Source organism: Aethalodelphis obliquidens, unplaced genomic scaffold, assembly GCF_003676395.1.
Source record: "Aethalodelphis obliquidens isolate GAN/ISIS:26980383/991018 unplaced genomic scaffold, ASM367639v1 scaffold16, whole genome shotgun sequence".
In the NCBI taxonomy this organism is placed as follows: domain Eukaryota; kingdom Metazoa; phylum Chordata; class Mammalia; order Artiodactyla; family Delphinidae; genus Aethalodelphis; species Aethalodelphis obliquidens.
Window position 1 is genome coordinate 30991898 of NW_020837960.1, and position 16989 is coordinate 31008886.

At 36.3% G+C, this 16989-nt stretch overlaps 1 protein-coding gene across 7 annotated transcripts in view; it reads right to left on the reverse strand.

Moving 5' to 3' along the window:
- Positions 1-243: 243 nt before the first annotated feature.
- NUP58 (nucleoporin 58) overlaps positions 244-16989 on the reverse strand; it is a 35117-nt gene continuing 18371 nt past the window's right edge. For 6 of the 7 annotated variants that reach the window (XM_027116677.1, XM_027116674.1, XM_027116673.1 and 3 more), the window contains 7 exons: positions 16740-16819; positions 14629-14747; positions 14121-14203; positions 10754-10955; positions 5297-5395; positions 3610-3705; positions 244-2375 (listed from right to left, as the gene is read on the reverse strand). In XM_027116677.1, coding sequence (XP_026972478.1) covers positions 2206-2375; positions 3610-3705; positions 5297-5395; positions 10754-10955; positions 14121-14203; positions 14629-14747; positions 16740-16819 — 849 coding nt within the window. In that variant the 3' untranslated portion in view covers positions 244-2205. The remainder of the gene's footprint in view (positions 2376-3609; positions 3706-5296; positions 5396-10753; positions 10956-14120; positions 14204-14628; positions 14748-16739; positions 16820-16989) is intronic. The other variant, XM_027116675.1, reaches the window with a different exon arrangement.

Below are 16989 nucleotides of genomic sequence, written 5' to 3' on the forward strand. Positions count from 1 at the left end.
CCAGGAGCTGAAGGCAACTTTCACTTTTTACTCAATATTTTTGTGTATAATTTAAAACGTTTTTGTAATTTTGAGAAGACAAAAGCAAGTGACAAAGAACTTGCTATCTTGTATTCAGCCTTTTGTTTTTTTCCAAAAGAGCAAGATGTATAAACCAGTGAAAACAAAACACTAAAAACCAACCAGAGAATAGAAGAGGAATAATAAGAAAATTACAATGAATAACAACTACTGACACCTATAAAGATTCAAAGCAAGTGACACAGTAAATTTTATTGTTTACATAATGACAGGCTCTGGACAAAGTGGAGACAATGGACACAGTGACGACACATTTAAACTCCTGTCACAAATTGATCTGTTACAAATTCCCAATGGTCAACATATTAAAATGTAAAATATATAAAGAAAAAAACACAAGAAATATAAATATCCAGCTTTTTGCAGTACAATGCAATGTCCTTTTTAAAAAAAGCTTGCTGTAATGTGTATTTAATTCTGACATTAATTCAAAACACAAAACCACATGTTTTCCTACCCTTCCCCAAAACCTGGATCTGGTGACTGCAGTATTGGGGAAGTATGCAAAAATAAAAACAACTTTCATGCTCAGAAACAAAGCATTTTCCTTATTTTAATGCATCAAGGCGCAAAAATTTCAATTCCAAAAGCCAATCATCGCTATATGCAGATAAATAGAACAGATTTGACAACACTTTCATAATCAAACCCAACTAACGTTATACTAAAATATATGTGTGTGTGTGTGTGTGTATACATGTATATATATACCTATGTTAGAAAAAAAGGTGCCTTGGTGAAAATGATTCTGAAAATATTCACTTGATGCACATTATGTACAAAACCTTCTATATAAAAAAATTAAACTATTTTCAGTGAAATTCCATGTTCACATCCCAACTGAAAACTGCACTTGAAAGATAAAATAGGTCTACTTAACGGTTTCTGTCTGAAATCATGGCTAAGGCAGTTCTCTTTCCAAGGGCTCTCTTTTTCACCCACTCTCTGTCACTAATACTAATACAAATAACACACAGATGAAACCTGACATGTCTATATATGTTATTACCTGGAGCTCTCTGTTCACTGTTAAAACGGGGGATAGTTTACTGTGGCTACAAAGAATACTTTTTTTCTTAAAATATACTGTTTCTTTATTCCAAATTAAGCACTTACTTAAGACATAAAAGAGGCTGATAAGCGACTCCATTTGGTGCCAATATCGATAGCCCTATAAGAAAGAACTCTCTATTGGAATAGCTAGAAAAGTCTCCACTAAAATAATAGTGCATCCTTCACCTGCATAGAATCAGTTTGGCTTAATAGCTCTTTGCCCCCAGAACACCAGTCTGGAGTTCAAATATGCTCTTGAAGGTTCATTTCAGATATGAGGATACATAGGATAATAAAGTTGTTGAATCGGTTTGATGAGTCCCAGCAGCCCTCATCTGGAGCAGCTGCTGAGATTAACATGGAAACAAAAATGGGAGAGACTGGGGGCAATGAAGTTGAGTTGGTCAATATTTACACCAGTAACCATTTCACTAAGTCTTTAAGCAAATAACTACAATGACTTGGCGCCTTTAGCTCCTTGTTTTACAAGCACTGAGGATTTGAAGCATAAAAGGTGAAAAATGGAGTACCCTTAGAAAAGGGGAACAGTCTGAGGCAAAAGTTGTAGGTCTGTAAATATATATTCTATATGCACACACAATTGTGTGTATTATCCTGTATATATTTTACATACATATTCACAAGATGCCCTGCAGTGTAGTTCAGAAGGCCTTTTATCAAGGAACAAAGTGATTCTGGTATAGGCCCTAGAGTTCATACCATCTACATAAGAAACAAATGTGCATATATTCACATAATGTAAACCTTATCAACAAAAACATTGCTAAAACACTAGGTTAAATAGTAGTAGGTTTTACCAATCAGCGATGTAATATTTCTTACACTGAGAATCAAAATAATGAAAAATACACAAGTAGGTTTCAGATACACAAGAGAAAAGTTGTTTAGCACGGCAAACGAGAACAGAGTTCAAATTCCAGAAGTAAGGAAAAACTATCAAAACTTTATACATCTCCTGGGATGCAATTTAGTTCCTGCTTCAACTTTAGAAAAATAGATTCAGAGAATGAACGATGCTGCTACGGATTCTCTCAACACATCAACCCATGTTTATCTTTTTCCTCTTTTGTTTCCAGCTGGAGGCTTCTTCAGCTGAAGGAGTTGTCCTCCTGTTCCAAAGCCTGCAGAGGCAGGATTGGACACCCCAAATGTCAAACCAGCTGACGCCGTGATGCCAGGACTGCTGAAGTTAAACCCAGATGTACTTGAGCTGCCAAAGCCTTATGTTTAGGGAAGAAAATATTCATATCAGAAGTTAAATCACAAAAACAAACATAAAAAATGGGGATGAGAGCTAAGTGTCTAGCTGAAAGACTATATAACCTATGCAAATAGCAAATATCTTAGGGCCCTGAATTTCTAACATGGAATTTTACAGGAAAATAATTTAGCGGACAACTAAGTGGCACCATTACAGACAGAAGTTCAGTGATCCAGAGCAAGAGAGAAACCTTACACAAATAACTGAACTCGACAGAAAACTTCAAATTGGCAGCCACTTTCGTGTTAATTAAATATGCCAAGGTACCCTCCTCCTCAGCCCTCCAGAAACATTTTATCAAAATGTAAAGAAGAGACTTTCACAGCCTTTGGACCCACCCTTGCAATTCTAAGTCCTCCAAGAAAGCCTTAACCCACAATTTCCAGGACAATGACTACACAGAAGAGCAGAGCCCTCCAATAATTAAGATCAAATACTATTACTGCCTAGCTAACTAAATGCTAATATATGCATATTATAATCCTGATACCACTGAACTCTATTATCTTACTCCCTAGGAACTACTGATTTTAAACACCACTTAATTTTAAATGGAATTTCCTTCAAATTCCCGCAATTAAAAACTTTAATCGGTACTATTATTTTAGGCATGCTATTTATCCCTAAGAATCGCACGTTAAAACAAGTCATTATTTACAAATATAGAAACAAATGCAAAAGTAGATGGAATTTGGAAGTTTCTAGTAGAAGCGTCAAGAGATTATACCTATGTCAAAAATGAACAAAGAAGCCAGTTAATCATCATTTGTAAGACTGGTATTCTTAAAATCAGGGGGGCTTATAACTAAAGAACACCTCTTCAGAAGAGAAACTATTCTCCTGAATGAATAATGATAAAGCTTTCGCAATGGGTTCATTTTTGTAATAACGAAGAAAACCGTTTAAACATAAAACTGGCCTTTGGGTTCAAAATAATCTCTACTTAGTTAAAAAGACGATGTAGTTATTTATTATATTAAACTTAAGTTGTTAGAAACGTTCTACAAACCTGACCTTCAGCATATGAGACAGAGAAAGCTGTGCATGATTACTAGGCTTGCAGGCTTCATCCAGTGGGTAGAAACTGAATCAGGCATCTTTTTTGGATACCGGAAATAACAACACTTATACTTTTAAAATTAAATAATGTGCACCTTTGAATCTGCCTGAAGTTCAGGCCAAAACACACAAACCTGCACTAAGACTTCCTGAGGGTTTATTTGTTGTTCCAAATCCAAATGTGGAGGCCCCTGTGGTGCTGCATCCAAAACCAGAGCTAGCGCCAAAGCCTAGTGGGGGCGACAGAGAGACACACGGCAGGTGAAAACACAGGTGAAAGGACACCGACAAGTAATACCCAAATTATCAGTGGTCTAATAAACAGTGTTGAGAACCACGGCCTTACTAAGGAGATCTGCTTTACTCCTTTGCGTAAGACTTTTGGAAGAACCAGATCAATTCTGAAATAAAACATTTAGATCTACTTAGACTAAGCTTATGACCGATCCGTAATTTTTAAAGAACAAAGCCATAAAAAACAAGGTCATATTAGTACTTTCTCTCCCAAACGGACTAGAAATTTCAGTGACCATTCAAGTATGATTTTAGTCGAACAGATAGACACATATCTACTTAAGGATATTTCATTTCAGGAAAAAAAAAAGACTAAATTCATAAATAAGCAAGGCACGCACAACAGTTTCAATGCAAAGTACCACACACAGTAATTTTACTCTGCTTCCTGCGAAGACATTCTCACTTACGAAGTTTACCACTGGAACCCTGTGTGACTACACAAGGGTCGGTCACTCTACAGCTACTCAGGAAGAGCAGGCTCCTGCCACAGAAGCAGCAATGCAATGCTGAGAAAGTGGGAGGGGGAGCGTCGAGGCTTCTCTCCCAACAACACTACGGTCACAATTTAAACGAAGCACGTGTCTTCATCATACAGAGTGCAAGAGGGGATTTTGCCAAGTGCTGGAAGATTGGTTTCAAGTGCTCAGAAAATGGAATCCGATTCATCTTCGGCTACTCTGCAACAACTTATCTAAAATACTGAGCCTGACAGTATTATTGCCCGTAACTCTACGAAATATGGCAACAAACGGGAATACAGATCATAGGAATTACGCTGTCTGCCATACTCCCAATAATTCCCATTAGAGTGTAATATATTACATAACCATAATAGCTTATAGGCTTTCCCTCTTATAATGATATACTTTAATGGAAATAAGGGAATCTTATTCGTTACATGACAATGCACCTGTCAAAATACAATCAACCTTCAATTATCCACACCAGAGAACTGGGAATGCATTTGTATTTAACATGCTTTTGCAGAAGACTTACCTTACTAGTTAGACTTAACTTATGAATCTACTGAGATAAACTTAACTGCCTATGTATACAAGTATGCATAAAGGCAAATATGCCAGAAGCGCTCAGGAATGGAGAGAAGTCAAGCTGTTCGATTTATAATACAATTATGTCCCCATTTAAAGTGTTCATTTGCAGAAAGAGAAGATGCTTAGTAGAATGTATGTCCAGCAGTAGTTAGGACTCCAACTAATTTTTTTAAGTTAATTTAATAAAACGAAGTAATTTTCAAGTTCATATTTTAGCATATTCCTTTGAAAATATGAACATCCCTACCATTTGATTTTTAATACGTTTTTATATTTACTATTCACAGACATGAAATGATTTTTTAAGTTCTAAATCTAATACTAGAAAGCACTGATTATGTTTGGAGAATCCTTTTTTTGCCAGATAGAACCTTAACTTCCCAAAGAGCAGATCCTCTTAGAAGTGTTTACAGGCTGGTAGCAATTCAAATGTATCACAGTCCAATGCAATACGAGAAAAGTTAAAGTGTACCTCCAAGGTTTGAAGAACCTAGGCCACTTGACTGCAAGCCAGTGCCAATACCTGAGCCGAATGGCGCTCCAAAACTAACTCCCAGAGATGGCTGTGGCCCTGGTATAAAAAAAAAAAAAAAAAAAATGGGGGGGGAAAAAAAACAAATTTGCCTTACTCTTTCAAGATTAAAGTTACTTTATGAAATTATTTTTAAAATGAACAGTGATTACTTTTAACAAATTCTATTTGCTAAAACTTAGTTTTCAGGATGTCCCCCCAGCCTAATTTATCTGTCCCAGCTGATTTACCTATCCAAAAATAAATTTAAAAAAATTAACTTGTTCACACTAGACAATTAAAAGAGGCTTACCACACGGAAAGATGAGTGTTAGTTTAAATAATTTGAAATCTTTAATGTATTGTAAATTATAGTTCTTTTAGTTCTACTTCTAGAATGGTTTTAGATCTCTCTGCTTGTTTTCTGGTAAAACTAGTTGCTGTATTCAGTAAACGTTTTTACTTTTTTTCTTTTTAAAATAAGCTCCTTAACTGTTAGAGTCAAGTCTCAATTGATCAAAAGAGACTGACACTAACATGCAAAACCATCATGTTACTTCATAAGAGTAAGTACCAAAAACTAGGCATGATTTCTTATAGGAAATATAAATGATATATAAATAAATAGATAAAAAACAAGACAATGTTTTATTTTATTAAATTTATTGTTCATCTTAAAGCAAATCAATTACACAGTAACATGACAATTCCAACTTGTTCACAAAGAGTGATAACTGAGTTCTACTGTTAAGCTCTGCTACATTACACCACTTATCACCTGATGAAATAAGATAGAGAATGAACATTTACAAAGGCACCGCTGTGTACCTTGACAGATTCAATACATTCAAGATTTCAATTCAGAAGTTTCTTTCCAACATCTTGGAAAATGTACTCAGATGCAGAACGATTAGTCATCCTTTTCCCATTTGTTACTTTAAAGATTTTGGCTGAGTTTGTTTGGCAAGAATAGCATCAAACTTACTAGCCTCCCTTTTTTAACTACCTTTTTTTTTAACTAAGCGGAATACAAAAATCTATAAATCTCTCATATTTGATAAATAATTTATGAAAATTATTTGATAAATTTCATAGTACAATCTTCAGTCTTGTCTTTTTCAAGCACAGTGATCAGTGCATCTCAAAGTTGAGGGAACTGCCAAAGTAATATACAGATTGATATTTAGACTTTTTAAAGAAATCAAAGCCTTCAAGTTGTTCAATGAAGAATGAGGTTTGTATATTCAAAAAGGTAGTGTAAAATTATAAAACATAAAAGAAAAAAGAAACTAAGGAACTACATTTTGCTAGACTGGGACAGAAACTGGACTTTCCCAATAGCTTCTACCCAAGAATAAAGAATAAGGACTAACAGCAGCCAGAGTTCTTATACCACTATTACAAAATAAATTAAAAAAGAGTTAAATTTTTACATCCAGTTTGAGATCAGTTTGAGAATAAAATACCTGCCTAGCAGCTCTTTTGTAAAATGTTACTACAGGAAAAAGAAACTAAGCATATTACCCTCTTATTTCTAATGAGAGTAATATGTAGAAAACACACGTCCAGTTTCTTTAACATTGAGAGACTTAAGTGTCACATGTTCACAGGAGGCACTGCTGGTGGAAGACCCTAGAGCATAATGCACACCACAGCCCTCAGCCCTACAAGTCCCAAGAGTTACTCAAGTAACATGCTTCGTGTTGTGTGCGGGTCTGCTTTTAAGAGCAACTCTAGTCATTAATATTCAGGATCCAGGTAATCAAGAACTCTAACGATGACAAGACTTTCCATTGCACAACAGGTACATGATATTTTGAGTTTTGTACCTTCACACAAATTCTGAAGGCAACATCATTTATAAAACTAGTAGGCAAATGTATAACATTTTTAATAGTAAAAACTCATGATAAATATCTCCCATGCCAAAGTATCAGCATATATTACACTCTGGCCACCATATAAATTATTTTCACTATTAGAAAGCAGAATCTACATCCTTCAGGCAAATGTTACGTAAACAGTTCAAGCAATCTGTTTTAAAATCTCAATAGTCATTAGTCATTCAATGAGAGGCTCTTAGTTCCATAAATAAAACCAAGTTAGTAGCAACATATCCCAATGATTGCCCAAAGTGAAATCTTCATGTAGAGTAACATTTTACAAAAGTTACTGAATAATATATTCACACACAACAAAATCAAGTTTAGCACTGTAATTCATATTTTCCAGAATAAATTCTACTTTCTTAAAAGTAAAACTGCATTCACAGGAAAAGGACTAAAGTGCTAAAATGTTTTTATAATTTTCAATGATCACTCAAGATACCTAACGTCACTAGCATGGTTATTCCTAAGCCATATTTTTTAAAATAATAACTTTTCTTAAAAAACAAAAAATGTCTTCCCCAATTTCAAATATTTTACTGATTTAATGGGGAACGTCCTTTGGTTATTAAATATAACAAAATCATAAAACCACAAGGAAGTAAAATGAAGAAGTTTCCTATTTAACACTACACCTTAAACGTCCAAACATACACTTAAAAGCTAGAAAGTAGGAATTCCTAACAAAATGTCTCAGCTCTCCTTAAAAACAGCAGCTAAGTCATATGAGAAAAGTCTTTTTATGTAAACATCAAGAACTTTTAAAAGTGTCAAAACACAACAGCAAAACTTAATCCCAGTACATTAGCTTAAAACAATCTATCCTAAGTTAAAATTATACCGAAAAGCCTAACGTAAATGTCTTAAGCTTTTTAAGAGGCTTCAGAAGCACTGGTGGACAAGTGCACTCCAGATCTGCCGTCATGCAATCCACGGGTGATGCTTATTTCATACATAAGCAGCCTGTGGAGTTTGGCATCAGTTCTCTTCAGCCTTCAGAAGCAATAACCACAAATCACACAGGCCTGGGTTCTATCATATTTTTTTTTTTCATTAAAAGACATTGAAGAAGGCTCAAGAAGTCACTTATGTCCATACTTCCACCTCCAAGAAAGACTACACAGAAAGCACCTTCAGAAGGTATCAGCCTAAGAAGCTGCCTGCTTTTTTACATTAAAAAGTCAAGAATCCATATGCAAATAGAAGCAAATCCCCCCCTGACAACTCAAACCTTTCACACACCAACAGGGCTGTGTAAAAACAGCACACAAGCCTCATCCAGATTCATCTAGATGCTCTTTACAATTTGTTACTGGCACTTAAAAAGATTTCATCAGTCACAGGACAGAAGGAATAAGTCACTGGGTACAGAGCACAATGCAATAAAGAGGGGCATTTCTAATGGGCTGCATGCATCTAACGGAGCTGCTGCGTCTCACTCTAGTGGTGACAGGACTGAAATAGCTAATCCTGACGGGGAGAGACAGAAAGGGATGGGCTGTGGAGCATGCGAGACCTTTAGAGAAACAGGTGGGAAACAAGAAGACGATACAAAATGATCGCTATTGTTTGGCTTCTCAGTTCCAAAAATCCATACAACTCAAAATGAAAACACTGTAAGACTGTTTAAGTTAATAAATTACAATTCCTGCCACCTGATTAGAAAGCCCTTATGTGGGCTTCACAACTGCAGGGAATGTTCAAGGGAGTCAGTTTCCCCAAAGCCTGGTGAAAGTCCACAAAAAATTGAAGCACGTGAGCAAAAGGCTCTTCAAGATGATGACTCTAAACTCAGCTAACATTCTCCACCACCACAGAGAGCAAAGACCATATCTCTATTGTTCACCTTTACGTCCCTGGAGCCTAGCACATAGGAGGCACTCATACAGAATGAACGTATTTCTTCAGATGCCCACAAGCCCAAAATGTGAGAGTGAAAACCTACAAACCTCTCAAAACTGCCTACGTAAGAAAGTGTATAAAACAAAACTCCGACAGGTGGCTCTGCCTCCATTTTAGCTGCACCGCAGAACATAATTAAATTCCCTCACAGCACAGCAGTTAACTGACTCTTCTCCAGTTTTATTGATTAGAATAGAAATCCCTTATGTTTAAAGAACACCTAACCAAATCCTGCTTCTCTGATCTATTTTGGGATTAATAGTAACCCTAAAAAGTAAACTGGTGCTGTAGTCGGTTGGATGAGCTGGGTAAATAATCATGAGAACTGATGACCGTCATTATGGGGTTGATTTGATATCTATCCATCCCATAATGACCTGATAGGAACCAACTCCACAGTGACTTCTTTTCCCTCTGTAACTGGAGAACGCAACCCTGTACTCCAGCCAGCTAGAGAACTACTACACAGTCCTTATGTCAGCCACTATTCACATGGGTCCAGCCATGGAGCGTGGAGGGTTTGGCATAAATCCATCATCAATTCTGTCATCTCCAAATGTGAAGAACAATTTTTTAAACTGCCAACAGTGAAACCCAGAGAATGCTTCCCTAGTAGAGGCAGCCTGAACGCAATCTAGAGATGTACGTTTTTTACGTTTTTGTACTATAATTTACTACTGGACTACAAGGAACTCTCAGAAACACACATGCTATAGAATAACTAATAAGCGGTATGCAAAAATTTATGAACAAGTAAAAAAAAAAATCAGTATCCATTAAGACTACATTTTTCTGTCACACTTCAAGCCTGACAAAATAGGGACTGCAGGAGTAAAAAGATAAGTAATCATCTCTGAAAGATACAAGACCAAACTAAACACTGCAGAACTAGACCACAAAAATGTTTTTCTCATAAGAAGTGAAATTAAACCATGGACTAAAATTATCTGCTTTCCAGTATCTCACCAGTTATTTTCATCTGCTCAACCTCCCAGCTCATACTTCTTCATGTATAATCCAAAGCATCTCATAACATTTTTTCCTGCTCTTGCCACTGTTCTGTTCATTTTGAAAAGGTACAAATAATTCTAGCATGTACCTTCTTCCAAATTTGGTTAAGAAGGCCTGTTCTCTGATCAAACAAACCTATTGATCTTCAACACAACTTCAGTCGATAAAGACATACTTCATCCTGAGTGTGGGCATTCTGTAACCACTGCATGTGAGAGCACACCACCCGTCAGCATCAGGTACGAAAAATGCCAACCTATGGCTGGTTTACCTCTGACTTTAGAACAATACACAATACAGTCACAATTTTAGAATCTGTTGCTCTTAAATGTAATTCAGTAGTGGAACACCATGTTCTAAAGGGCATTTATAGCAATACAGCAAATAACATTAATTCACAATATTCAGTATCTAATTGATGTATAATTATTGCTAAGACTACCCTGCATTTTTATCAGGTATATGGTTTATAATTGTGTCCATCACAATTTTTAGACTGTATTGGAACAGCTACTCAGAGAAATTTCTTCAGTGCTAACACAAAAGGAAGACTCATAAAAATGCACATAAATTCTCTGCATTTTAACAGTAAGAAGCTATAACTTGAATGCATTCAGACCTGTAGCAGGCTGTTGCTGCTGTGTAAGTGTTGCAGCCATGGCAACGGCTGCTGCGTTTGGCATGTTGCTGAAAGGGGTGGGTCCCGTAGTGACTCTGGGCGCATTCTGCCACTTCTTGGCTTCTGCTCGCCTGGCTTCAAACACATCCACAGCATCTCCCAAGAACATTTTCCTGTAGCCAAGGTACTGTTCTTTGAGCACCTACAGGAATGAAAAAAAGAAAAGGTTAATCAAGTTTTGTGCTGACTTGGATAATATAAGGATGAACATAACCATGAAATAAGTTAGCAAAGACAGATCAAAAACACTGCCAACATTACACACTTCATCTAACCTTCAAATCAGAAGGACCTGAGTGATGGATCGGAGAGTTCTATCACACCTTTGTATACTGTGTTCCCTATTTTAGTCATATGTCTTTACGATCAACTGCCTAACATATTCTGGCTTCAGGAGGCCCCCTTTAAAATAAGTTAGCTAAGCTTTTAGACAAGCAAAGTAATATCTAAAATTCCATTTTAAATATTAAATATTCCAGTTTCTCATGAAAATTTCCCCTCCAAAGGCAAAACTTTGGATAACTTTTAGATTCAAAGAGCTTTAAAAAAAAAAAGCCCACTAAATATGTATTTGTTAAATACCTTTTTTATCGGTATATATAAATAAATAATAAAAGGCATGGGTGACACATACTAAAATAAGACATCACCTAAGCAGAGAGAGTTTGGAGGGTATAAAGAGGGCTCTTACTTGCTCAACATTGTTTATTTTACAATGAGAATAACTCATGTTGAGCTTAGGTAACCAAACTGGGGGGAAAAGAAAAGAGAGTTTATAATTTCAGAGTAAGAAAGAAAAATTACCAAGTTCATAAAGTGGGCTGGATTACCCAATACAACATTTGCCTTAATTAAGGCCATTAATGGGAAGGATTCTGTTTCACCTTAGAATCATTAAATACTTTAAGGGTTGAGCTTAGTTTAGATCAGTTTTATATTACTTCTGAAGAGACGTAAGATCTTCATATTTCCAACCTGTTCTTACAGGAAATTACTAAACATGAGGCTTTGGGCTGTGACAGGTGTTTCCAGCATTTGAAAGCTATCGCCTCCTTCCGTGTGGACGTCAGTGTATCATGCTCCAGTCCCAAGCTTTCCCACCTCCGCAACGTGTGCAAGTGGGCCTGCCAAGAGCTGGAAACTGGGGAAATACACTCAGAAGTGGGTCTGTGACATCAGAAACCACAGCTTACGAGAACAGATCTCCCCCAAACGCATCCTCCCTGTTTCTGTGCAATTACAAGCACATACCATGCAGCGTGTGACATCAACAGCCCATAAATTTTAGTTCTACTTCAGATAATGGGAAATTATGACCTATCTTAGAAACTTAAAAAAGACATTTAGTTTTTTAAAAAAAAAACACAAAAAACTGACACCAGCCATTACCTACAGAATTAATAAAATTTACGCCTAATTTTGTTAATGTTGCGGAGGCCTGGCTGATCAGGTGGCTCAAGCCTGTTTCAAGAGGTTATCTGTGTTGTTAATAACACCACAAAAGGAACAAAACAAAACACCTCTTATAAGAGGTGAACAAGTCTAGAAATTACAGTTTACTAAACGCAGCTGAAAATAAATGTCAAATCTGATCATGGAATATTCTTTGGTTCTTGGGATGTGTATTCAAAAAAGGAGTAGGTCAAAATTTCAGGTAAAGTTTATCCAACATGAACTGGAGCTTTTTGTGCAAATCTCTGTCTCATTGTATTATGGCCCTGTTACCGAAAAAGGTAGTTTTCAAACCAGAGAGAAGAAACTGCCATTGAAAAAACATCTATATTTACAAATACGTCTCAGATCTCCTTTAAAATACTCCAGGGACATCAACTGTACTTCAATGAAAAAAATTTTTTAATAAAATAAAAATGTATTGGGGCTTCCCTGGTGGCGCAGTGGTTGAGAGTCCGCCTGCCGATGCAGGGGACACGGGTTCGTGCCCCGGTCCGGGAAGATCCCACATGCCGCAGAGCGGCTGCGCCCGTGAGCCATGGCCGCTGAGCCTGCGCGTCCGGAGCCTGCGCTCCGCAACAGAAGAGGCCACAAAAGTGACAGGCACGCGCACAAAAAAAAAAAAAAAAAAAAAAGTATTAATTAAAAAAAAATACTCCAGGGGAAAAAAGCATGAGTGGAGAACTGATAAAACATCATCAGCAGGATCTGGATAAGGGCCCAAGTCGGGTGGTGGGTACCTGAGCATTCATTATAATAGTGCTCTACTTTTGTGTGTATTTGAAAACTTTCATAATAGAACTTAATGGGAAAAAACATCTGCAGAACACAGACTTCAAAGTGCCAACAGAGAATCACCTTTAGCACTTTAAAAAACTAAACACTTACTGCAGACAAAGTTTCAAGAGAATTTAATAAAAATTCCTCCTTTAAAACTAAATTATTTTAAAGATTTGGTTTAAAATTTTAAATCTGTTAAGGCAAAAGGTCTGAAGTATGCTATCACTTCAAAAATGGTATGATTTAAGAGGTTAACTTAAAAAGAATTCTATTACCATGCATCAAGTGAAAATAAAAATGAAAATACTGGTAATCTCCATGGAATTCTATTACAGTTAGGGATTGATTTAGACCCAGGCTTGGATGCTTTGAATTTTAAAGGTTTTCTCCGACTATACGTAACTCCAAGAAAGACTTTTAATTATATCTGCTTGATGGAAAAAGTGTACGTATATTAACATTTCACCCAAATAATTTCTAAAAATGAACATATTACACAAGGTTCAAAATATTCAGTGACAAATTATTTTATTTTTATTATTTTAATAAATACAGTTTCCTGTGTTTAGAAGGGACAAATGTTGTTAGCAAGCTTTTTTTTATGCAGGGATCAATAAACATTTAAAACACACATAAAATTAAAGCAGTGAGACATGATTTTGCTACTAAGACTGTTTACTTTCTACAGAAATAAACTAAAAGAGATGGAAACAACCCAATGTCCAACAGAAGACAGCGGGCTACACAGACTACGTACACACATGCAGTGAAATCCTGACTACTAAAGATGATGGTGAAGAAGTGTGTGTATGAACGTGGAATGTGGTTCACAATGATGAAAAAAGTTAAAATAACAGAGTGCATAGGACACTTGGATCTTGTTTTTTTTTTAAAGATCTTATCCATGGTTGTGTCTGGGCGTGATCTGGATTATTTTAGTTTTAGTCTTTTTCACTTACATATAATTTTAGCTATTTCTGTAGTAAGCATGGATACTTTTGTCCTGTGAATGAACAAATAAATACTTCACTTGGGTGTGGATGTCCAGGTGGATGAACAGGCAGTGAGAACTTACCTTCACGTTTTCATGAATAGACTGAAGTTGTGCAGCTAAAGCTACAAATGTTTGATAAATTTTCTGCATAGCCACCGACAAATCTGTAAGAGAGAATCACGCTATCACACAAACGTGTATACGACAATCGGTAGCATTTTTCTATTACTTGAGTCCAATTTTTGGTACAGTTAACGTACAGGATGAATAAACTACACCAATACTTCCATGGATGAGAGAAGACAGCAGAACAGACTGAGAGAAGGATTCCTCCATCAGTAACCTGGGGGGCGGGGTGGGTGGGTGGGGTGCCCTAGGACATCTGCCATTACATCGTAATAATTCATAACAAAGCATTTTATATTTATAGGAAATAAAGATCTAATCGAGGACTTTTAAGGAAATTGTCTTACGGCAGTTTAAGACAACTACTAGTAATAATCTAGAATATCGACTATATAACAGCTTAAGCTCTCTAACTGAAAAAACAGTGCTATTAAAAAAAAAATTACCACGGAAAGCATATTACCTTGAGGGGTGATGTGTGAATTGTTCGCTTGGGTGGCAAGATGGTTTTCCAGTTCTTCAATCTGTTGTCTGTACTGCTGGAGCTGCACCTCAAACTGCTGAACCAGGATTCTGAAGTAGCTATACAATAACATTTACCAAGTCAGATCAGTTTTAAAACACTGTTTCCTTTATATTCAAAATTCCAACAAAAATATGCCCCTGTTTATTTAAGTAGGGCCTTTGAATTAGTCTGATGACATAATGTATCTTTAAGTGACAGAGGTATTATTGAAACAAAAACCCAAACTTGTAAGTTATCAAGGTATGAAAAATAGATGCACAGCCTTACTCCATCATGAAAAAATACCAATTAAGGGATAATCTACAAAATAATACTCTTCAAAAATGTCAAGGTCATCAAAGAAAAGGAAAGACTGAATAGATGTTACGGATTGGAAGTGACTAAGGAGAAATAACAACTAAATCCAGTGTGAAAAGAATCCTAGAACAGAAAAAGTGCATTAGTGGAAAAGACAGTAAAATTCAAATAAGTTCTGTATTTTGGTTAATATAGTACCAATGTTAATCCTGTTCTTGATAATTATACTATGATTATGTAATATGTTAACAGTAAGGGAAGCAGGTAAGGGATATAAAAAAATTCTTTGTACTACCATTTTTCCAACTTTTCTATAAGTCTAAAATTCAAAAGAAAAAGTTCAAAAAAACGCGTGCAATTGTCAACTAGATTTTACAGCCAAATACTTACAGTTCTTATGTTTATAATCTGAAATACTACTGATATTTATAATCTGAAAACACTACAGTGTGCTACAGAAAGAGTACGTAATTATAATCACTATTCTGATAAATTTAACGAGAGAATGCTAGAAAGATAAACAGGGACCTTGAATAGCACAAAACGCAGTCTGAACACGACTCCACGAGAAATGGGGAACTGTGAAAGCTTTTCACAGTGGAAAATCACACAATTCAACCCATCTCAAAATTATCTCTGATGGCAGCATGAAGAACAAGACAGCAGAATAAAATACTGAGGAAGTCCAGCGAAGGAGCTCACCCCATGCTAATCCGAATAAGATGTCAGGAGTATCACTGTTATTGTCCATTTCCTGATTTTGATCACTGTACTATGGTTACATAAGAGAATATCCTTATGTTTAAGAAATACACTCTAAAGTACTCAAGCATTAACGGGTATCATGTCTGCAAACAACCCTAACTGTCCAGGGGGAAAATGTATTTACACATATGGAGAGCAAGGGACGAAACTGCAGTAGAAATGTTAACATGCAGGGAATCTGGATGGAAGATACATGAGAATTCTTTGTTTCATTCTTGAAACTTTTTTTGTAAATCTGAAATTATAATAAAAAGAAAAAACAAAACAAAAGGGTGAGGGGCCAGGAGTCAACCAGACCCCTACCGCGCAGAAGCTCAGGACTCTCCTCTTCATGCCGCAGGCTCCTCATTTCTAAGACTGCAATGTGACAGCTGTGGAGGGTTTGTGGGAAAGCAGATACAGCAGGTGAAGGGCCAAGCGCGCTGTGCGGCACATGGCAAGCATCTGAGGATATGAGCTATTACTCTCTTGCACGACACAGGCAAGACATATACCACATGCATGGAAACCACATGAATATACAAGCTGGGTACAGGCGGGTTTTTCAGGTTCACTTATCTACACTTTGTAATTTTTCTTCCTGAAGATTTATTATGTATGCAAATAAAAGTTATGGAAATACGTGAAAGAGCTAAACTATACTTAGTATGCCCTGTTTAAGGAAGGGACTATCATAAAGTATTTTTTAATTGAAAGTCCTTATGGGTATAAGTTTCTACTATCTGCACAATGTAATCAAGTAGAATAGACCCTGTAAGTAATATGAAGTGCAACTGCATAATAGTGGGTAAAAGCTCAGACCTTAGCCTTCACTTACCCTTCAATAAAATGGGGATGATATACCCTCTCAGAGTTATGATGAGAATTAAATTTAAAAATCCACATAAGGTGCCCAGACTTGCTACAAAGTAACCTAAAAATCCCTACCCTGTATACTGTTTTTACTGTTCTGCTTTTTTAAAGAGAGAAACATTTGTTTAACTTACTCAGCAGGAGCTGTATTCTCATGTTGGAGTCCAGGTGGTGTTTTCTGGGTTCTTAAAGCTATTTCAGCATTTTTTAACTCCTGATATAATAGAGGTTAAGAAAAAGAAAAAGTCAATTAAAAGTTAGGCTAAAAATACCGACTACCTCTGGACTGAAACTTCAACAACGCCATTCCTGGAGCTTCATATGCTGTGAGAACTTATGGATGAAGCCGCTTCACAAGGTGCTAAAACCTCCTTCCAGGCAAGA